The sequence below is a fragment of the Belonocnema kinseyi genome, chromosome 1 (assembly GCF_010883055.1).
Source record: "Belonocnema kinseyi isolate 2016_QV_RU_SX_M_011 chromosome 1, B_treatae_v1, whole genome shotgun sequence".
Lineage (NCBI taxonomy): Eukaryota > Metazoa > Arthropoda > Insecta > Hymenoptera > Cynipidae > Belonocnema > Belonocnema kinseyi.
In genome coordinates, this window is record NC_046657.1 from 21,871,909 (window position 1) to 21,896,861 (window position 24,953).

Here is a 24,953-nt window from a genome sequence, read left to right on the forward strand (position 1 = left end):
CAAAGGCAAAGTGGAGATTTTACCTTCAGTAATCTGCACTACACTATGATGGTTCAAGAATTTCAATAAAATTTCAAGAAAAAATTTCATAATATGAAATTAGAATATCTTGATAATAATCAGAGAAAATAACTAACAACAAAATTGCAGAAAAGGAATAGAAGATAAAATTTTGCAGAGAAGAATAAATTAAAAAAGAGTAAAAAGGAAGAGAAAAAGGAGAAATTAATTAATCGAGAGAGAAAGAGGAAAGGATATAATTGATAGCATGTATTTAATAAACAAGAAAAAAAATTAGCAAAATGAACAAGACAGAAGGAAAAGAGATTTTAAAAAGAAGAAGAAAATGTTAAAAAATTAATATGAAAGGGAAAAATACAAAAGAATTACAGAAAAGGGGAAAAAGGTGAAGAAAAAGTTATAAGGAATATATATAAAAATAAGTAAAGAGCTGATTATAAGGAAAATAAATAAATAAAGAAGGAAACAATTTGGTGAAATAAAGGCGATACTAAAGAAAGTTAGAAAGAAAAGAAAAGAAAGAAATAGGCAATGCGAATTAAGGAAAAGGAAAATTGAACGAAAAGCAAGGAAAGAGACTTAGAAAAGAAGGCACAAATAGAAGAAAGAAAAGGTGAACGTAAAAAAAAATTACAGAAAAGGAACAGAAAGTAAGAAACCGTAGAAGAGAATAAATTAAAAAGAAAATTAAACGCTACAAAGAAAGAAGAGAAATGACTCAATTGAGAAAAGGAGGGAAAAATAAATTATTTCAAGTAATAAAGAAAGAATAATGAGAAAGAAGAAAATCAATTGGTAAAACTGTAGGTGATATTTATGGATTTAGAAGGAAAAAGAAAAAAATAGGGAATGCAAATAGACGAAACGGAAAATGGAACAAAAGGCAGGGGAAGAAATTTCGAAAAAAAGCAGTAACAAAAGAAAGCACGGAAGAAAGTGAAAAATACAAAATAATTACAATGGAAAATGGAAGAAAAGGCAGGGGAAGAAATTTCAAAAAAAAGCAGTAACAAAAGAAAGCACGGAAGAAAGTGAAAAATACAAAATAATTACAATGGAAAATGGAAGAAAAGGCAGGGGAAGAAATTTCGAAAAAAAAGCAGTAACAAAAGAAAGCACGGAAGAAAGTGAAAAATACAAAATAATTACAGGAAAGGAAGAAAAAGTAAGTAATACTAGAGAAAAATAAATCGAACAAAAAATATTTTCATCTACTTATTAGAGAAAAAAATACAAGAAAGCATAAATTATAAGAAAAAAAAATATTAAAAATAGAGGGAATATTTACCGAAGTAGGAAGGAAAAGTAAGAAGTAGTAAGGGCAAATTAGAGGAAAGGAAAAATTGGACGAAAAACAAGAAAAAAATAAATTATAGCAAAACAGAAAAGAAGAGAAGAAATTATAGAAAATATTAGAGGAATAAGTGAAATAATTATTTAAAATGAAGTTGATATTAACGGACTTGCGAATATAAAGAAAGAAATAATCAAGGGAAATCGAAAGCAGATGATAACAGAAAAAAATACAAAATAATTACAGAGAAGAAAAAGATGGTGAAAAACAGTAAAAGAAGATATAATATAAAATAAAAGAGCTGTCAATGAGAAAAGGAAATAAATGAAGTAAGAGGAAAAAAGGCAAGAAATTTTAGCAAGTATTAAAGGAAGAATAAGAGGGAAGAAGAAAAAAATTGGTAAAAATGAAGGTGATATTTATGAAATTAGAAAAGAATGGAAAGAAATAAGCAATGCGAATACAGGACAAGGCACATTCAACAAAAAGCCAGGGAGAGACTTAAAAAAGAAGACATAAGGAAGGAAACAAAGGGGAAAGTAAAAAAGATAAAATAATTACAAAAAATTGAAGATAATATAAGAAACAATACAAGAGAATAAGTTGTAAAGAAAATAATTAGCTAAAAATAAGGAAAAGAAATGAATGAAATGAGAGAACAAGAGGAAAGAGGAAAGAGGAAAGAGGAAAGAGGAAAGAGGGGAAGAAATAATGGCTAGTATTAAAGGATAAATAAGAGGGAAGAAGGAAGAAAATGGTTAAAAATAGAGTCGATAATTATGAAATTAGCAAAGAAAAAAAAGAAGCAGGCAATGCGATTAAAGAAAGGGAAAAATTGAACAAAAAGTAATAGAAAAGATTAAGAAAAGAAGGCACAAAAAGAAGGAAGCAAAGGTAAAAGTAAAAAATACAATATAATTACTGAAAAGGAAGAGAATTTAAAAAGTAGTAGAGGAGGATAAATTGAAAAGTGAATAAAAAGCTGAAAATAAGGAACAGAAATTAATGAAATAAGAAAAAAAGAGAAAAAGGAAGAAATAATATCAATTATTAAAAGATGAATAATAAGGCAGACGAAAAACAATTGGTAAAACTGTAGAAAACAGACAAAATATGTATAGGAAGGAAAGAAATAATAGCCAGTATTAAAGGAAAAAGAAAAGGATAGAAAAAAAATGCTTAAAAATCAAGAGGCGACATTTGCCGAATTAGGAAAGAAGGATAGAAATGATAGCAAATCTTAAAGAAAGAAGGACAAAAATGTAGGCGATGTTTACTGGATTAGAAAGGAAGCAGATAATGAAGCGGATGAGGAAGAGGAGTTAAAAATAAGAAAAAGATAATAACTTTAAAAGAAACTAAAAAGCTGTAAATAAGGAACAGAAATTAACCAAATGAGAGAAAAGAGAGAAAATAGGGAAGAAATCATACGAAGTATTAATGGAAGAATAATAAGAAAGAAGAAAAAAAATTGGTAACGCTGAAAGCGATATCTATCGAATCATTAAGGAAAAATAAGAACTAGCAAAAGTTAATAATGAAAAGAAAAAATTTATTTAAAAAAGACAAGACATTAAGAAATTTAAAAGAGAGGGGAAAATAAAACAAGTCAAAGAAAATGCAAAGAAATAAAAAATACAAAACAGGAGCAGAAGGTAAGAAAAAACAGGAAGAATATATTCAAAAACAATAAAAAGATAAAAGAGTAAAGGTCAAATTAAATCTAAAGGAGGAAGAGATCTTGAAAAGAAGGTAAAAATGGAGAGAAACTAAGATGAAAGTCAAAAAGTCAAAATAATTACAGAAAAGGAAGAGAAGGTAAGAAACAGTAGAGAAGGATGAATAAAAAAAAATTGCTAAAAATAAGGAAGATAGAAAAAAATGAGAAAAAAGAGGGAAGAAGGGAAAAATTAGATCAATTATTAAAGAAAGAAAAAATGAAAATAAAATACTCAAAAGGAACAGAAGGTAAGAAGAGTATAGCAGAATAAATTTGATAAAAACAAAAAGCTGATAATAGGAAAAATCAGTTAATGAAATAAGAGAAGAAGGGGATAGAAAAATACATTTTTAGCAAATATGAAAGGAAGAAGAAAAGAAATGAATAAAAATGTAGCTAATATTCACGGACTTATGAAGGAAAAGGAAAAAATAGTAAAGGCAAATTAAGGAAAGGGAAAATTGAGAAAAAAACAAGGGAAGAGATTGAAAAAAGATGCAATTGGAAGATATAAAAGAAAAATGTATGTAAGGCCAAATAATTACAGAAAAGGAAGAGAAGGTAAGAAATAGTAGAGAAGAATTAATTGCGAAAGAATGAAAGATTTATGATGACTAAGAGAAACGAGGGAAACGAATGAAATGAGATAAAAAGCGGAATAAGGGAGGAAATTATAGTCAATGTTTAGATAAGAAGAAAAAAGTTTGTAAAAAGTCGATATTTACTGAATTAGTAACAAAAGTGAAGGAATAGTACAAGCTGATAGAAGACAGAGAAAGTTAAATTAAAAATAAGAAAGTGTCTTTAAAGCGGCGGCAAAAATGAAGGGAAACAAAGAAAAAATAATTACAGAAAAGGAAAAGAAGGTAAGGAATAGAGTAGAATAAATGAAACAATAATGCAAAGCAATACAAAGCAAGAGTAAGGAGATAATTGAGTCAAATGAAATAAATTTATGAAGGAAGGATAGAAATTATAGCAAGTTTAATTGATAATTTAATTTGTTCTAATTTAACTAATTTTTCTCCTTTTTCCTCATTTATGTTTCTTTGTATTCTTCATTAATTTATTCTACTCTGCTATTTCGGAACTTCTCTTCCTTTTCTGTAATTATTTTGTCTTTCTTACATCCTCCTTTGCTTTCATACTTTTGTGTCTTCTTTTCTAAATCCCTCTCCTTGCTCTTTTTTAATTTTCCCTTTCTTTTGTGAAGCAAAAACAGTCAAAATGAAAGAGAATAGGGAAAATTGAACAAAAAGGAAAGGAAGAGATTTGAAAAAGAAGGAGAAATGGGATAAAACGTAGAAGAAATTAAAAAAGGTCAAATAATCATAGAGAAGGAAGAGAAGATAAGGAGTAATAAAGTAGCATAAGTTGAAAAAGAATAAAAATCTGATGATAAGAAATAGAAATGAGAGAAATAAAATAAGGAAAAAGAGAAAAGAAGAGAAGAAATTATAGGATGTTTTAAAGGAAGGATAATAAGGACGAATGAACAAAACTTATAAAAATGAAAGCGATATTTACGAAATTAGGGAGTAAAATAAAGAAATAGCCAAAGCTGAATGAGTAGATGGAAAAAGATTAATATGAGAATAAAAAATAGATTTCATTTTCAATAAAATTATTTTTTTCATCCTTTCAAAACTTGTGAATCTGATTTGAAATCTGCTAAAATCCTTTTAAATATTTTCTTCTCTTAGATTTAAATTCGCTTTAAAAAGATCTTTTCAGTTAAGGTGCATATAAATTGAATAGAAAATCCACCCATTATTTATTCTATAAAGGCTCTGGACGGAAGACTTATAATTAAAAATTATAAAGTCGTTAAAAGAAACGTATAATTTAGAAGTTTCCCACCAGCCTGCAGTATTTGCCTTCAATTATTGTCCATTTACTCTTATTATTCTCTTTATTTTCCTTTTCACCTTTTCTCTTTTCTTAACTTTTTTTACTTAGAACTTTGATTTTAGCGAGTTATTGCCTTAAAAGTGTTGCAAATACATAAGGCAGGCAGCAGCTGTTCGATTCTGGCAGGTGTCGATAGTTACCCCTCCCCCACCCCCACCCTGCTCTCCATCAAATCCCACAAACCCTAAAGATAAGGAGAAATTAGGTTAAGTGGAAACTGAACTTGATCTACTTGGACGGGGATAATCTTTCGCTGCCACCGCACCACCAAAGTGGATAATATAGCAGAATCTTCTCGGACTTTGGCGATCATTTTCTTATCTGTGGAATTTATAATTAAAATCGTTGTTGAGAAAAGAAACATTTTTTTAATCAAATCCTATTTCCTGGAAAAGAAATTATCTCGGCGTTCCCTGTGTTGCTATCAATGGAGATTTTTTTATGTAGTTTTATTCGGACTTTGGTGGTTCGAAACCCACCTTAAACGCCTACCCTTGATAATCTTCCATCAATTTTTTCTCAATTCCTCTATTTCCCCGAATTTTCGCATCCCTTATTTCAAATCACTTTCCCTACTTCCCCTTCCCTCATTTCTGCTAATTCTTCCCTCATTTCCATCCCTTTTCTCCTCCCTTCCCCTCATATCTCCTACTTACCCTTTTCTATTTCTCCTATTCTCATGTATCCTACTTCGCCTCCCTTTATTTTCCCTCACTTTCCTTTACCCAACTTATCATACTTTCCCTCCTTTTCGTTCCCCTAATTTCCCCTAATACCTCTACAATTTCCGCCTTCTTTGCCTCCCTTAATTGACACTCGTTTCCCCTACTCATACCCTTATTCAGCCTTGCTTAGCTTTTTCTCAATTCTCCTACTCATTTTCTCTTAATTTCTCCTAACTTTCTCTATCTTCACTTCCTATACCTCCCCTGCCGTAATCTCCTCCTACTTCCCCAACAGTCACTTCCCACTGTTTATTTCCCTTAATTGTCCCTCGCTTCATTTTTCCTCAATTTTTCTAATTTACCACCCCTCATTTCCTCTCACTTACATAACTTTAATTACTACCCCTACCCTCATATTTCCTCAGATCTCCTACTTCTCTTTTCCTACTTATCTTCTTCTCACGTATCATACTCTCGTCCCTTTATTTTCTCTTGCTTCCCTTGAACAAACTGTTTATACTTTTCCTCCTTTCATATCTCCTAATTTCCTCTAATTCTCCTACAATTTCCCCCTACTTCGCCTTCATTAATTTCCATAATTTTCCCTACTCATCCCCTCATCTAACCTCGCTTACCCTCTCCTCACTTCTCCGACTAATTCTCTCTTAATTTCTCCTAACTTTCCCAATCTTCACTTCCCGTACCTTCCCTGCCCTAATTTCCGCCTACTTTCCCAATGCTCACTTCCTACTCATTATTTTCCTTTACTGCCGCTAGCTTTATTTTTCCTCATGTGCCCTAATTCTCATCTCCTAATTTCCTTGAACCTCCCTACGTCTCATCCTCTTATTTCCCCTTACTTACTCTACGTACCTTCCCCTAATTTCCCCGCATTTTCTTCACTTCAGCTTTGATAATTTCCCCTCATTTCCGTCTTTTATCGTCTTCTATCTCCACTTTTCCAATTTTCTCTCCCGTTATTTTCCCTCGTATAATTTTCCATCGATTCCTCTCAGTTTTTCTTTTTTTAAAAGAGTATTACCTATTCTAAAACTGTTACGAAATCTTCAAAACAATTTTTTTTCGACAAGGGTCTGATTTGTAATGGTTGAGGTTTGATAAAATCTTTCAAAAAACAGATAATAAATTATAGTTTGAAAATCATTCGTCCTTAAAAGCTTTCTTACTACTTGGAATCCTTTTTATATTGTAAATCGAATTTGCCACGTTATTGGATGCAAATTGAGTCGAATCGGCTTAACCTTTCTTTCGTTTAAAGTTGGGAAGATTCTTTCTGTAAAAAGCGAAACTTCCTCTCGCCTATCGTCTATCGGATTTCTAAAAGCCCGTATAAAAAACGAAAACTCTCCAATGAAAACTTTACTCGAGTTACTTATCCTTAAAATTTTCTTAATACAGAAAAGCTTTCTAACTCTATTTTAAAATTTTTAATTTTTTCAACTTTCATTTTCTCTTTCCTTTTTTAATTTACCTGTTTAACTTTCTCTTGGTTGCATTTTCACCCTGTCATTCTTTCAACCCTTGTTTCTTGCAAATAGAAAAGTTTTGAACGTTAAATGATTGTAAAAACCGCTGCGCTTGTTGGGCATATAAACTTGATCTAAAATTAAAAAAGAAACTATATAAAGTAGGCACCGTGCCCCAACAAAATAGTATATAGTGTATCGAGGGCTGAAGAAAGGCTATTTCGACTCTTTATCCCTAAGTTCTACCTTTTACCATTTTCCCTCTCCCATTTTCCCTTTCTCATTTCACTTTAACATTTCCCTTTTCACTTTCCTCTTCTCAGCCGGTCCATTTCGCTTTTCCCCTTATCATTTTCCTTCCCCTTTACTTCTTTCTTATTTACCCTAGAATTTCCCTTTCCCCTTTACCAATCCCCTTCACCGCTTTCCTTTCTTCTTTCCACCCTTTCCCTTTCTTTTCCCAAATTCCCCTTTATCGTTTCCCCTTCTCTTTTCGTCACTTTCCCTTTACCCTTTCTTCATTCCCCTGTTCCCTTTACCCTTTTTATTTTCCCTATTCTCCCCTTCCCCCTTTTATTTTCCTATTTCTCCCTTTTCCTTTCACCTTTCACCTTTTGCCTGTCCCTTTTCACCCTTTCTGGTAACTCATTTTTTTCTCACCTTTTCTCTTCCCCAATTCCCCTTTTCTCTTTCGCTTACGCCTTTCCCCTTCTTCTTTTAAATTTCCCTTTTCATGCTTTCCCTCTGCCCTTCAACCTTTTTCTCTTTTTCCTATTTCCCTCTTTTACTTTTTCTTTTCCCTTTTCACCCTTCCCCCTTTCTAATTTTCACTTCTCTTTACCTTCCACTATTCCCCTTTACTGTTTTCCCTTTCCTTTTTCACGCTTTTGCCTTTTTCTGTTTGTCCACTTCCCCGTTCTCTTTACCCTTGTGCTTATTCCTATTCTTCCCTCATCCCATTAATTTTTCTCTTTTCCCAATCCTCCTTTTTACCCTTTCCGGTTTCCTATTTTCTTCGGCCCTTTTCCTTTTCGCTATTCCTTTTTTCTTCTTCCCCTTCCTCTTCCCCTTTCAACCTTTCCCCTTTAAACCTTTCCCACTTGCGTGGTGCAGTGTATGTATAGCGGGCGTAAAATTTTTTATATAGCGGGCGTAAAATTTTTTATATAGCGGGCGTAAAGTTTCATGTTGACCTGGTGGTGAAATGCGCATGTGCGAAGTCCACTGGGCTGAAAGTGGCCACATAATGCCTGCATCACGTGCATGCAATAGCGCATTTCCCAGGGAGATGGCACACAAAAGAAGGTTTCGTAGCCTGTTTAGACGATTAAGTCTTTAGTGAACTTGTTTAAATTTTCTCCGTCCCTACCTTCCCATCCTTCATTTTTCCCCATTTCCCCGCACTTCCCCAATTCATATTTCTTATTACTTTCTCTGCTAGTCCTCCCCCAATCTTCCTATTTCCCCTACCTTCATTTCCCATCAATTCACCTATTTCCTCTATCCACCTTTTCTTTCCCTTTCCCTACCTTACTTCCCTTCACTTCGCCTCACTTTTCATATTTCCTCTCCTATAATTTCCAATCTCTTCCTCTACACTCCAACCCTTTATTTCATATTACTTTCTCTATCGACCCTCCTTTTATTTCCCCTCACCATTCCTAATTCTCCATCCCCTACTTCTCCTTCTCTAATTTCCCCTGACTTCCATTGACTACCACTGCCTCCATTTTCCCTAACTTCTCTCCATCCTTTACTATCCCTACCTTTATTTACCTCACTTCCCCTACTTTCTGTCCCCTCATCTACCCTGAATTCCCATTAAGGTTTTTGCCTGAAGTTTATTTTCCTTTAATTGTCTTTCATGACAACGCAGCTGCCTATTCATTACAGCTTATTTAGCAATTTCTGGTGAAACTCCAGAAATTGCGCAAACACCTTGCAAACATTCGGCACCTTTCATAGTGTCCTGACCTGGTTTCCCGTAATTTTTGTGTGCTTGCAAAAGGGAAATATTCTTTAAAAGGAAAACAATTTCAAGACGTAGATGATATTAAGAATTGCTTCCGAAAAAGTTAACTCTTACTCCTGGCTCACCACAAGATCGGGTACTTTCCAGACAGGCCTCTTACTCAGTTGCAAGTGGAACTACATTGTTAGAAATACATTTTTTTTGTTTTGAAGATTCATCATTTTAGATATAACGTATTTTGTTGATGTTCAAAATGTAACTGTTTGGTTAAAAATAATTTTCTATATTAGATTCTTTAACTGAAAATGAAACTATTTCATATTTGGTTGACAATTTAACTTCTTTAGTTTCAAAATCAACTATTTGGTTAAAAAGTCCTCTATTTTGTTGAAAATTATTCTTTAAAAAAATCAATTATTAGGTTCAAAAATTTACTATTTTGTTGATAATGCAATTGTTCGGTTGAAATTTTATTTTTATAACTGAAAATTAATAATGTCTATTAGTGAAAATTTGTCTTTTATATTAAAAAATTAATATTTTGTGTCGGATATTTAATTATGCGGTTAAATTTTTTTTATAGAAGACACATAATTTTAGTTAAACATTCACAATTTTTTTTAATTTTAGTTAAACATTCACAAATTGATCTATTTCTTTTTTTGGGTAAGATTTTTTTTTTTTAATTTTAGTTAAACATTCACAAATTGATCTATTTCTTTTTTTGGGTAAGATTTATCTTTTGTTCTTCAAATCTAATCACCTTGGTTAAAAATGTATCTGTTTGTTTTGAAATTAACTATTTTATCAGAAATGTTTTTATTCGGTTTAAGATAAATTGTTTAAATTAAAGGCTAACCACTTTTTTCCAAAAAAAACTTTTTACTTGAAGATTCATCTTTATAATTTAAAGAAAGAAAGAAAAAATAACGAGCATTCATCTTTTGGCCTGATATTCATCATTTTAATTAACAATTTCTTTGTTTGAAATTTTAATTAAATTTTTGAAAATTCACTTTTTAGTTGAAAATTCATTTTTGTTAAAAAATATATCTTTTTTAGTTAAAATTTCATTTAAATAGTTGAAAACTCCTCTTGCTTGAATTGAAAGTTCAAACACTTTGTTAAAAAATTCATATTTTCTAGACGAAAATTTAACTGTTTCATTTTTATGAAAAATTTTTTTCATTGATTGAAATTTTAACTAGTTTGTTGAAAATACTTTTTTGTGGAAATTATATATTTAATGTTAAAAATTTATCTGTTGGTTGGCAATTTAAATATTGATTGTATTTGGTTTAAAATGTACTTTCTTTATCTTTGCTTGAAGACTCGTCATTCTAGTTAAAATTTCATTCCTTTAGTTGAAAAGTTGCATATTTCGTTAAATATTTATTTGGTTGCAAATTTATTTTTTTACTGACGATTTAACTATTATATTTTTGATTTAAAATTAATTTCTTTGCTTCAAAATTTATCTACATAGTTAAAAATAATTTGTTCAAAAATTATTTATAATTTTTCAAATTTATGAAAATTCAAAGTTCATTGCTTTTGTCAAAAATTTAAATAATTTGCTGGACATTCGTTTTTTAGTTCAAAATCATTCATCTTTTTAGCTGAAAATGTAAATAATCATCTAGCTTAAAAATGTATTTGTTTATTTTTGGGATTTTGTAATAGCCATGAAATGCTGGCGCAAGAAGTTGACAGCGGTGGGAGTGTTCGCAATGGGACAGAATTTATAATTCAGGTTAAAATTCCTGCGTGCAATCCATACCCAATTTTCGATTTATTTCATCATTTTCAATAAATTGAACAACTTTTTATAAAATTTTGATTTTTTTTGTTTGATTGCAGATCCATAAGGAAGTGGGTGTAGTTGTGAAAGCTTACCATTGCAAGCGAGATTTCGAGTCTGTGACTTTATGGCGAACACATGAGCTTTACATGTTTTTGATGGTGCTCGTGATACCACTGATAATAATGATATTTTGCTATACTGCCATCTGCTGGGAGATATGGAGGGTCATGAAAAGGAGATATCATATGACATCCAGACATGCGTGAGTATTATGGGATACATTGCAGATGAGCTTTTTCAAGAGCAGGTATTAGATTTATGTGTGTGTGTGTCTGTGTGTGTGTGTGTGTGTAGATTTTCAGTTATTTAGCACGATAACTTTCGAAAGAATTGAAAGATTGAATTGGCCTTTGTTATACTCTTTGAGTGTCCTAAAATAGAGGTCAATTTCGTTAGACAGCCATTTTTAATAAAAGTTTATAAAGTGAACATATTTTGAAAATTTTTGAGACCACTTTTTTTCGAAATTAAAAAATTTTATGTACGGATATTCATAGTATTCAAATAGACGAACAATTTATTCTAATGACTTTTTTTATAAAACCAAAATTTTCCAGAGTTATAGCATTTACAAAATTCCTTGAAACACTCAAGGTGACAGAAATATTTGTTTAAACAGTTTATCATTATTTATTAAAATAATATCCCCTCAGAATAATGCAAGAAAGTTGCGATTTTTTCTTTAAATTTCTACTTTTCACCAACTTTTCACTTATTGAGATAATGTGATTCATACAATTTAGCAAACCTTGCTCTTAGCGAAAAGTGAATAAAAAGGAGACGACTGAAAAATTCCGAAATTATCAAATTTCCGAAAAATGAAAATACCGCATTTTACAATTTCCAAGTAATAATGTTACAGACAGTATATATAATATTACTTTATTAAAATATTCCTTAATAATAAAACTCTCGGCAGTTTCTTTTTTTTTATTAACAGTTAGATGTTTTAGAGTATTTTTGGAATTTTTTATAAATAGTATGCAAATTTTCAAACTAAACTTTTCATTGAGGAATGTTATTTTTCATCTAGTGCTATTTTAAACATAAAAAATAATTTTCAAAAACTACAAATATTTAAAGAAAATGTTCTTGAATAAAGATATTTTATGTTCAATAAATAGAAACTATCTAAGAAAAAACAATTTTATAAATGTTTAATTTGAAGAATTTTCTAATTCGGGAATTTTCAAAATCGTTAATATGACCACCTATCGGGAATTTTATTTTTGGGGAATTTTCCAATTCGGAATTTTTATAATTTCGGGAATTTTATTATTCAGAAATTTTACAGTGTTAGGAATTTTATTTCTCGGGATTTTTCAGTGGCGCCACAAAAAATTGAAAATTTCAGAATACTCAAAAAATTGTCTAGAAATAATCAAAAAGAATATTATTAAAAATAATAATAAATTCTTAATTATAATGTATCTTTTTTAGCTGAAAATTCGTGTCTTTTATGGAAAATTCGCCTTTTTGGTTAAAAAGTATACTATTTATTTCAAAGTTGTTTTTATTGAAGATTCATCATTATAGTCTAAAATTAATTTTTTTTGTAAGAATTCAACTCTTTTGTTGAAAATCCCTTTCTTTTTTGGTTGAAAATGATTTTTTTAACTGTAAATTTAACTAGTCGTATTTAAATTGAAAATTAATTTTTTTAGTTCTAAATTCAACTATGGGGTTAAAAATTTATTTCTTCGTTTAATAATTTAACTTTATTGATAAACAAATTAATTTTTGTATGGCTAGAATTTAATTTTTCAAATTGTAAATACAAATATTCCATTTGGGGTTACCTTTCCTTTTTTATTTAAAAATCCGTCTTTTTGAGTATAAAATAAATCATTATAGTATCACAATACTTAAGAAAATTATTATAATTAGCTAAGCAATAATAAGAATAATGTTACAAATTTCACTTTTTTCTGAAATTTGCCATTTTTGCAGCTTTTCAGTAAGAATAAAGTAACAATTAATAACCGTTATCAAGTTATTTGTTTAAATAATTGATCATTGTTTAAAATAATTTTCTCTGCAAATAAAGAAGAAAGTTGCGGTTTTCTCTGAAATTTTCAATCGTTTTTCAACTTCTTAGCTAGATTGTGTTAATAATAAATTTAAGTTAATAAAATACTTGTCTAAATAATTTATTATTGTTTATATCTAACTTCTCTTAGAATAATGCTAGAAATTTGCGATTTTTCCCTAGTAAACACCCTGTAAATTATAATTGATTATAATTATAATTAATTTTATTTTTTAAATTATATTTTTTTATTTTTTCTATTTTTTTCTATTTTATCTATTCTATTATTAAAATAATTCTGTGGATTCAAAAAATAGCTAAAAAAAACCTCGTGAATCTACAATCCAGAGTCTTAAAGTTTGAGACAGTTTTATTTTTGGCAGAAGAGAGATCTTCAATTGAGACTATTTTTTAATTTTATTTTAGTAAATCCTTTCCGGGTGATTGATCATGTCATGACATTATTAGATGTTTCCAGACTTCAAAATACATTTACCTACTTCCGAAACGTATTTCCCATTAGAACATTCCGTCAGCTGCAGAGGATATGTAAATATTTAGATAGTCACGTGCAGTTAAGATAGATGATCTAGAGGCCTAACTTCCGGTTGAATATCAATACTCTCCTGTGCATAATTCGTGTTGCGGTTCCGCTGCTAACCTAGATTTATATGCACAATAATTTCCACAGATCATTCAAATTATTCAGAGACACACTAAGGGTTGGTCAATAAAATACGTGACTGGTTTTCAACTGATTTACCCCCCCCCCCCCCACCCTCGTTGACGGCGGTATTTAAAAAAAATTTTGAACCCCTATCAATCCCCTGAAAAGTAGTTCAGACTAAAATTCTTTTTAAAAAGAAGAAATACACTGAACTCCCGATATGTGAACGGTTTCGAAACATGGCTTGCATTGGCCTTGATCCTGAATCGAGAGAATCCAAACGTGAAGAAGCAGGGCCACGTGAATCATTTCTGTTGTATTTGGACGCTTGACTGAGCAGCTCTTTTCTTTTTCATTACGAAACTGTGGAGACCATCGATTCTAGGATTATTGTAAACCGGTGGTTCTTATATCGGGAGTTGGGTGTAGGAAAGTTTTTAATGAGATAAGGAGAGTAGTAAGAGAATCAATTCTTGTTAAAAAATGGATGTAAATAGCATATTGAATTCAATATGAAATACTTAAGGTACCTGAGAATTCAATAGTTCAATTTTCAATTAAAGAAATTATTTTTCAAGTCAGAAGATTAATTTTCAACCAAAAATGGACTAGTTACATTTTTTCATAAAAAATGGAATTTTTAACAAAATAATACAACTTTTAGCGAAAGAAATTAATTCTCAAGTAAGAGGATCATGTTTATACAAAAATGGAAAAGTTAAATTTTTAGCTCCAAACATTAATTTTGAATTAAAAAACAAACAATCAAATTTACAACGAAATAGTGAATTTTTCAGACAAAGAAATTAATTAAAAATTTTAACAATCGATTTTCAAATAACAAACAAATAAATTTTTAACAAAAAATGTAATAGTTAAATTTTTAGTTCGAAAAGTCCATTTTCAATCATGAAGGATTTTTAGTCAAGAAATATGAATTATGAACCAAAAAAAAATAATAATACTAGACGTTTCAAACTAAAAAGGATTCAATTCAATAAAAAATAGTTTGACTAATGTATTGAAATTTTTGTTTTGTTAATAGAGTTACGATTTATGACCGACTTATCAAAATTTTGTTTACAGAAAGAGTATAACATAAAAATTCAAAAATATTGCTGCTATTTTCATTCTTTCTGGACTAAAAAATATTTTTTGATTGAAAATTGAATTTTGGGTCGGAAATTTTAACTGAAATTTGTTGTATAAATGAATCCTTTCTAACTGAAAATTCAACTATGTGGTTTAAAATTCATCTTGATTAGTAGAGTATTCATCTTCTTGTTTGAAAATTCATCTTTTTTTTAAATTAATTTATTTGGTTGTAAATTTAACTGTTTTCTTGAAAATTCTTTTTTTGTTAATCCTAATTTTTTTCTTTAAAATGTAACGATTCCATCTTTGGTTGAAACATGATCTTTTTTAGATAAAAATTCAACTTGAAAATTCAAATCTTTGGATTGAAAACTAATTTTTGAAACTTGAAACTTAATTTTTTTATTTTTGGTTAATAATTTATCTTTTTCAGTTGAAAATTAAATTAATTCGTTGAAAATTTAACAATTTTGTTGAAACCTCCATTATTTATCTGAAAATTTTACTATTCCATTTTTGGTTAAGTACTTTGTTTGAGATTAAAATTCTTTTCTAAAGTGGAAATTTTAACAATTGTATTGGAAATTACTTTCGTGTTTGCTTCGAAATGTATCCTTTTTAGATAAGAATTCATCTTCTTTGGTATGAAAAAATTTGTCTCTTTTGAAACTTCATCTATTTTTGTTTAACATTCGTTTTTTTGTTTGTTTGTTTTTGTTAAAAATGAAGTTTTCGAGCTCAAAACTTAAGTATAAACTATAATTTTCAGTTAAAAAGTTTTTTTTTAATTGAAAATTCGAATTTTTGTAGAACATTTTTCTGCATGTTTAAAATTCGATAGTTTTAATAAAAATCCATTATGTTTTTATTAAAAATCCAACATTTTCTTGAAATGGTTTTGTTTGTTAAAAATTATTTTCTAAGTTGCAAATTAAACTATTTCATTTCTGGTAGAAAAATTATTTTCTTCAGTTAACAAACTCAACTACCTGGTCGAAAATTTATGTATTTTTTTCAAATTCGTCTTTCTCGGTCAAATATTCTTGTTGCTGTAAATGGTCACAGCCTTGCCAATTTTGTTGAAAATTCTTCTTTTTCTTTTCGTTAAACATTAATTTGTATTTAAAACTTAACGATTTCATTTTTTTTCATCTATCTTTTTTGGTTAAAATTAATTTCTTTCATGAAAATTGAATTTATTTGTTGAAAAAGTGACTTTACTAATGTTTTCAATTAATTGTTTTAAATGATAATGTAACTATGCCGTTTTTGGCTGAAAATTAATTTTTTTTTTAATAAAAAAATCTGATTGGAAATCAAATCCTGATTGGAATTGTTGACGTTTTATCATGTTTATGGAGGTCTAGGTGGAGGTATGAGGCATTTGGTGTCAGTTTTTGAATTTCGTAGTCCTTCGTATATCTGAAAAATTCCTCTGCAGATCTCTAGTATATCATTTTACGTTAGTATTTTTTAATTTCGTTTTTCATTGTTGCAGTTGACGCATTTAGGCTTGTCTTTTTCTCTTACATTTTTGCAGTCTACTATGATGTGCTCTTCGGGGCACTTTACAAACCTATACTCTATTCCCCGAGAGAAAAACATATACTCTATTCCCCAAGAGAGTAACATATACTCTATTCCTCGAGAGCATAGTCTATACTCTATTCCCCGAGAGTAACCTATACCTTATTTCCCGATAAAGTAACCTATACTCTATTCCTCGAGAGATAACCTATACTTTATTCCCCGATAAAAAAACCTACAGACACACATCTTTACGTATTTGGGCGGAGACACTGTCAAAGAAGGAGTTGTCTGGAGTCTGGACCAAAGTGTCCAATATTAAAAGCAGGCACTAGATTTTTTTATGAGTTTGAGGGAGCGTGCAGCTCAAGTTTCTTGAAGAAAGGAGTGGTCACAGAAGAGACAGGCTTTCAATGGCTGCGCAAAGTGGACGTAAGTTGGTCTACCTGTATACCCTACTCTACTCCCCTAGGCCTAGAGAGTAACCTACAGGCGGTCCAACTTACGTCCACTTTGCGCAGCTAAGGACAGCCTGTTTCTGCTGTGGGCGATTTTTTCTTAAAGAAACTTGACCCGAACGCTCCTTGAGCCTGATACAAAATTAAATACCTTTTTCAATATTGGACACTTCCATCTAGGCAAATCCTTTTTTAACATTATCTCCACCCAAATACGTAAAGATGCGCGTTTGCAGGTTATTTTCTCGGAAAAGAGAGTATAGGTTATCTATCGGGGAATAGAGTATAGGTTATGCACTCGGCGCATAGAGTATAGTATAGAGTATATGTTATGTTCGCGACGCATAGAGTATAGGTTTATCAGAGCAGTGTTGTGTACCATGTCCAAACCATTTTTCTTCTTCTCATGCCTGCTTCATGCTCACAACATTGTCCACTTTGCATGGTGTCACTTTCCTCGTTTTTGTGTCCATATTATAAATATAGATTATTATAATGTCAAAGGCTTTCAACAGTGAACCCATTCAAAATCCAAAGCTTTCATTCATCGTTTCTTCAAAATTCAAAGGAGCAAATTAGGAAGTGCTAAATCTTAAAGTTTTCAAGAAAAGGATGCTTCTAAATTTCAAAAGATTTGATTTCTATTCTTCAACATTGAAAGCTTCCAAATTTGGATCCAAAAAGAATTCTAAATCAATCAAATACGAGGTGCTTGCGAAATTTGAAGTTTTAAAATTTTATTTTGAGAAAAATGAGTTATTATCAGTGAATCCAATAAAACTAAATGTTTAGGTACTTTTGAAATTATAAAAGCTTGCAAATTTGGATTCTCAAAAAGTTAAAAGCTTTGAACAGTTCATACATCTCAAAATCCAAAGCCTTCTTATTTGGATTTTTCAAACTGAAAATTTGCCAAATTGAAATAGTAGCAGAGCTGCAATGATACTGGAACACTTCCCTACAAGGCAAGGTTCTGTGCTGAGCTAAATTACCGACGTCAGGTAATTACCATCGGTCGGTAGGTGTTCCAGTATCGATGTAGCTCTACTACATAGGATTCATTATATCGCCAAGCCTTCTAGAAAAGACGGCTTACAAATTTTAAAGGATTAAATTTTGATCCTTTATCATTCAGGAGTTTCCAAATTTGGAACCCATTAAAATTCAAATCTTTTCTAATAAAGCAGCCTTGATCTAACGTTTATAACTTTTTATTTTTCTTTTAATGAAATTTTTCAATAGTGAATCCATTAAACGAAAAAGGTTTGAAAATTCCTCAACCGAAAAATCTCTTAATTGTCGATTATTTAAAAGTCAAAAGCCTCCAATAGCGGATTCATCTAAAATTTAAATTTGAACCAATTAATTCCTAGAAGGCTTTCAAAAATATTATGGAAGTTTGCAGATCAAAAATCGAAAGTTGTCATATTTGGATTTCTCAAAAGTCGAAAGTCACTAAATTGGGATCTGATGAGCCCTAAAGTTTTCAAGAAAAGGATGCTGCCAAATTCTAAACTATTTAATTTTATTTCTTTAACATTAAAATTCTTCCAAATTTAGATTTAAAAATTCGAAGTCAATGAAATGAAAAAAGCTTGCAAAATCAAAAGTTTAACAATTTTGTTTTTGCAAAAATAAGATCTTTTATTAGTAAATAATAAAAAATTAAATGCTTAGGATATTTCAAATTAAAAGAGCTCACAAATTTGGACTGCTACAAAGTTGAAACCTTTGGATATAGATCAATCTAAAATCTAAATATTTCTTATTTGGATTCTTTAAAACTCAACATTTTGTCAAATCAGGGTAGCAAGAGAGCTACAGCGATACTTGGACACTTACGGACCGGTCAAGGTTCTGTTCTCTGCTAAAATACCGACATCTGGTAAGTACCATCGGTTGGTAGGTGTTTCCATATCGCTGTAGCTCTACTACTTAGGATCCATTAATTCGTCAAGATTTCTAGAAAGGATTAAAGGATTAAATTATGATTCCTTATCATTCAGAAATTTTTAAATTTTGATCCATTAAAATTTTAATGTTTATTTTAATTTTGAAAAATGAAATCTTTCAATAATTAATCTATTACGATGAAAAATGTTCGATAATTTCTTCAGAAAAAAGCTCTTAACATGGATTTTTCAAAAGTCAAAAGCTTCCAATAGCGGATGTAACCAAAATCCAAATTTGCACCAATTAATATTACCAAGCTTTTAAAAATAATAGGAAAGTTTGCAAATTTGGGCTGGCTTGAATTAGAAAGCATCTGAATAAATCGTAAAAACTCAAATTTAGATTCCTTTAAAGTCAAAAACGTCCAATGTGGATTTATCGAAAATCAAAAGCTTTCGTATTTGGATTCTGAAGTTGAAAATTGTAATTGCTGATGCGATTTTGTAGAAAAAAATTATTTAAAATAGAAAAATTATTGTTCGGATTGTGAAAATTTATCAAAATTGATATTTGTTTTAAACTGACCCCTTCAAACTAGTTCGCTGTCATATGAGTGGATTGCAGACGAACACTTCTTCCTATTTTTAAACCCACTAGAGAACATTATTTCCGAACTACGACAGTGATCTAAATTTTCGTGGCACGGTTACTATCCTTTCAAGCTCACTTTCCTCTGATCTTCATTTAGGATTTAGATCTTTGGTCCAATTAAAACAAATTACACTTCCGCAATTAAGTTGATTTTTGAATTTAGAAGTTTAAATTTGTATTTTTATTTTGAAACCTTTTTTTCAGTTATCCAAATATCAAAGCTTTTAGAAAGTCAATTTTTAATTTTGTTAGAAACTTCTTTAATCAATAGATTTCTTATTTTTAAGCTTTCAGATTCTCTAGTTTTTATAATAAATTTAAATCCCGCGAATTTGAAAAGCTCTAGATGGATATTGATTTTTAAAAAATCCAATATTCTGAGTAACCATTAGTCTAATTACCTGAAATTAAACTTCCGTATTCAATTTGATTTTTGAATCTGAAAGCTTGAATTTTAATTTTAAATCTTTTTTAAATCATCCAACTATCGAAGCTTTCCAAGAATCTGTTTTTAATTTTTATAATGACTTATTTATCAATCAAGCTTATGAACCCTTTTTATGACCCCTTTCTATGACCCTTTTGAAAAAATCGAAGTTGGAAGGGCTCGGAGAACCCTTTTTTCTGGTATAACTTGACAGAGCTTAAAATACAAAGTATTTTATTTAACGTAATTGAACTAAGCAATTGCCAATAATTGTTCTCACATAAATGTTTTCGATATTAATAATACTAAATAATTTTGAAAAATACTAATAATAATAAAAATAAGTGCTCAAAAAATAAATTCAAGGCGTTCAAAATTTCAGTTTTTTTCAAATGGTTGACTTAAAATTCAAAGGAATTGAAATTGTATTAGCGTTTTTAAATGAAAATAATTTTTTATTTGATACTACTTTAAAGTATATTGAATATTTCAAAATCAAAGCTGCTTAAATTGCAGAATTTTAAATTCTCGAAAACACTTTAAAAATAAAAAGTAATTTTTTATTTTAAATATAAAAGTTTTGAAAAACGCTATCGTGGCTGAAGGGGAAAATTCTTTGCATTAGTATTAACAGATCGTAAAAATTGTAATTTATTTATTGTTTGTATCTGTTAGATATAATAATATTATCAATTATTTAAGTCCATTTAACAACTTTTTTAACTTTTAATATTTAAGAATTTGTTATTATTTCACTATTAATTTGAGTATCAAATTTGAAACTTTATGTTTGAAATTTAAGTTTTAAAGCTTTTTCCAACTCAAGAAAACAAGCTTTAATTTTTTGCATCCATTTTTATATTCAATAGATTTATTTTTTCTTAGCTTTAAAATTTCGAGTTTTCTTTATATAAAAACTATATGTCATGCAAATTTTAAAACTCTAGATTGGATTAGGATTTTGGAAGAATCCAATATTATGGTTATCGATTTGTCCAATTAACCTAAATAACTTTAACTTTAAATTCGAAAATTTAATTTGAATTTTGATTTTCAAGCCTTTCGTAAAGAATCCAAACAAAAAGCTTAAAAATTTAGATAATTATAATGTATAAAGCTCTCAAAAATAATAATTACAAAGCTCTTGTTCTGATTCTGAAAAACGAAAGCTCAAAAAGCATTCTTTAACTTTTCTAATATTTTTTCTATCAATGTAGTATTCATTTCTAAGCTTTCAAAATTTAAAGCATTTCACAATGAAGATGAAAATTTCTAGTGTTAAAGCTCTGTTTTGGATTTCGATTTTCGATAAATCTAACATTCTGAGTATCCATTAGTTCAATTAACTGAAATTAATTTGATTTAGAAATTTAAAAATTTGAATTAGAATTTATTTCTACGCATTTATTCAAGAATTCAACTATAAAATCTTTTAACAAAGAATGATTATAATGTCATTGGCACTTAGAATGATAATTACAAAAATTTCCATCTGTTACTGAAAACCGAAAGCTCAAAAAAGCAGCATTTCATTTTTCCAAAAATGTATATGATCAACAAGATCCTAATTTTGAAGCTTTAATAATTTAAAGCTTTTTATGCAAAAAAAATATAAGGCTTATAATTTGTAAAGCTTGTATATTTATTCTGGAAGAATCCAATATTCTGGGTGCCCATTGGTCCAATTAATCCAAATTACACTATCGAAATTAATTTTATTTCTAAACTTGACAGTTTTAATCCGAAATGTTATTTTTAAGCCTTTTCCAAGCATCCAAACATTAATTTTTTCAAAAACTTTAATCGTCAACATTTTCCGTATGCTGAATCTTTTAAAAATTAAAGCTTTTCATCAAGAATATAAATCTTGCAAGTTTTGAAGCTCTGGTTTGGATATTAATTCCACAAGAATTCAGTATTCTGGGTTTCCATTCGTCTAGTGAACCTAAATCAGGCTTTCGAAATAATTTTGTTTTGTTTTGTTTTTCCATCTGGTTTTAGAAGCGAGAGCTAAAAAACAAAAATGAGTTTTTAGTTTTTCAAGAGCGTCTATTTCTCGGCTTTTAAAGCCTAAAGCTGTTTTAGAAACAAATATAAAGCTTGCAAATTTTCGAACTCTAGATTTTTTTGATTTTGGGAGAATCCAAAATTCTGGGTATCCATTAGTCGATTTAACCCAAATTAAACAAATAAATTAGTTTAAACTTGAAAATTGATTTATAATTTTTTTATTAGCACCTAATTTAATAGCTTTCATTTTCAAATAATTCTAATATAAAAATCTCTTAGAATAGTGGTTAAAACGCTTTCCATCTCGCACTGACATTTCGAAATTTGAAGCTTTTTACAAGAAATTTAAAGCTTGCAAATTTGAAAATCTTTAGATAAAAGTCTGGTTTTCAAAAAATCCAATATTTTGGAGACTTCCGCATCAAATTTTATTATGTAGCTACCTATCAGTCCAATTAATCCAAATTGGACTTCCAAAATTAACCTGATTTTCAAGTTTGCAAGTTAAAATTACAAACGTGATTTTTAGACCCTTTTTCCAAACATCCAAATATAAAAGCTTTCAAATTTGGATCATTAATATATATAAAGCTCTTAGAATAACAATCACTAAGCTTTCCATCTTGCCCTGAAAAACGGAAGCTAAAAATGCAGTGTTTAATTCTTTGAACAATTTTGATAATCAACAGATTTCATGGATTTAAGCTTTCAAATTTAAAGCTTTATTTAAAAAAAATATTAGGCTTGTAAGCTAGCCTTCCAAAATTAACTTGATTTTGAAATATGAAACTTTAAATATGACATTTGATTTTTAAGAGAAAAGTGGCTTGAAAAAAAAACCTAAATTAAGATTGACAAATAAATAGAAAAAGATAGACGGAGATTTAGATTAACCAAGAAATATAAAAATATTGAAGTTGATAGAAAAGGATAGGACGTGATAGAATTTAGATTGAAGAATGAATGGAAAAAAGATAAACTTTGATAGATGTATAATACTTTGAGATAGGAAAGAAAAAATTAAAAAATATAGACAGAAATTGAGATTGATCGAAAAATAGAAAAGTATTGACGTGGATAGGAAAGGATAGGACGTAATTAAATTTAGAATGGAAAATGAATAGAAAAAAGTAAACATTTATTGACGTATAATACGATGAGATAGGAAAGAGAAAATATAAAGAGATAGACGGAGATTGAGATTAACTAAGAAATAGAAAAATATTTACGTCGCTAGGAAAGGATAGGACGTGATAGAAAAGTGAAAAATGAATAGAAAAAGATAAACGTTGATAGATTTATAATACGATGAAATAGAGAAAAGAATATTAAATATGATGCACGTGAATTTGGATTGAGAAAGATATAGAAAAAAATTGATGTAGATAGACAAATGACAGGATGAGATTGAGAGAGATAGAAAAAGTCGACGTGAATAGATAAGCGATAGGAAAATTTAGAAAAGAGGGAAAAGATTGACAGCGAGACAGAAAAATATTGACATGAATAGATAAGGAATAGGACAAAATAGAAACGAGGGAATTAAAAAAAATAGAACTGAATTCAGTTCAAAAATTATATAGAAAAGGATAGACGTTCATAGATCTATGGCGGGTTGAGAAAGAGAAGAGAATATTCAAAAATATGGACGTTATTAAATGTGTAATACGATGACATAGGAAAGAGATAGCTGAAAGAGGCAGACAGAAATTAAGATTACCTGAGAGATAGAAAATGAGTGAAGTTAATAGAAAAGAATAGGATGGAATAGAGAAAAGGAGATTACAAAGGATATAGGTAACACATCGACAGAGAGACAAAAAAATATTGACGTGAACAGATATGGGATAAGATAGGACGGAAAATAGGGGATTGAAAAAGATAGACGTAAAATTATATTGAGAAAAAGATAGAAAAATATAGACGTCAATAGATTTTTGATACAATGAGATAGAGAAAAGAAGATTGGCGGAAATTAAGATTAGGCTAGATATAAAAAAAGATTGACGTGTACAGAAAAGGATAGGATGTGATAGAGAAGAAAGTATAGAAAATGATATATTTGTATTTAGATTGAAAAATAAATAGAACAAGATAAATTTTGATAGATACGATGAGATAGGGAAGAGAATATTGAATAAGATGAACGTGAATGCTTATTTTCAAAGGGATAAAAAAAGATTGACGTGGATAGACAAAGGACAGGATGAAATATAGAAGAAAAGTTTACAAAAGATAGATGGGAATTAAAATTAACCGAGAGATAGAAAAATATTAACGTGAATAGATAAGGTATATGATAGGGTAGAAAAGAGGGTTTCAAAAAAGATAGAAGTAAATTGAGATTTAAAAATATATTTAAAAAAAAAAGATAAAAATTGATAGATGTATGATGCGATGAAAAAGAGTAAGAGAGATTCAAAAATATATACGTGGATAGACGTAAAATTCGAAAAGATAGGAAAGAAGTGATTGACAAAAATAGACGGAAATTAAGATTAACCGACCGATACAAAAATACTGACCTGGTTATCTAAAGGATAGGATGCGATAGAGAAGAGCGTATTTAAAAAGATATACGTCAATTTATCTTGACAAAGAGATAGAAATAGAGAAGAGAAGATTGGACTGGAATTCAGATTAACACAGATAGAAGAAGATGCACATGAATAGATAATGGATAGGATGAGATAGAGAAGAGGGTGTTTAAAAATATAGACTTGTATTAAGGTTAAAAAATAGATAAAAAAAGATAGATGTGCGAAACGATGAGATGATAAAGAGGAGATTGAAAAAGACGGAAATCAAAATTAACTGAGAGATAGGAAAATATTGACGTGGACAAAAAAAGGACAGGATGTGATAGAGAAAAGAGTGTAAACAAAGACAGACATTAATTTTGATTTAAAAAATAGATAAAAAAAGGTTGACATGGCTAGATCTATGGCTCAATGAGATAGAGAAGAGGTCATTAAAAGGGATACATGGGAATTCAGATTGACCTGAGTGATAGAAAAATAGTGACGTGGATAGATAAAGAATTGGATGAGATAGAAAAAACAATATTGAAAAAGATAGAATTTAATTCACATTATCAAAATCTAAAGTATTTTTATCAAAAAATTTTAAGCTCCGAGTCGAAAATATCTCAACTCTTAAAGTTAAAAAAGCTTAAGAAAAAAATAAAATTCAAATAAAGCTAAGAGCTGAAAAAATAAATGTTCAAAGTCAATCTTCTGATTGTTACAATCACTAATTATCT

At 29.3% G+C, this 24,953-nt stretch overlaps 1 protein-coding gene across 8 annotated transcripts in view; it reads left to right on the top strand.

Moving 5' to 3' along the window:
• The window catches only part of LOC117173324 (QRFP-like peptide receptor), a 236,992-nt gene that overhangs the window by 180,261 nt on the left and 31,778 nt on the right, over positions 1-24,953 (top strand). For all 8 annotated transcript variants that reach the window (XR_004467166.1, XM_033361827.1, XM_033361833.1 and 5 more), the window contains one exon: positions 10,931-11,136. Coding sequence is in view for 7 of the 8 variants with exons in the window: in XM_033361827.1 (XP_033217718.1) it covers positions 10,931-11,136 (206 nt within the window). In the remaining variant the exon portion in view is untranslated. The remainder of the gene's footprint in view (positions 1-10,930; positions 11,137-24,953) is intronic.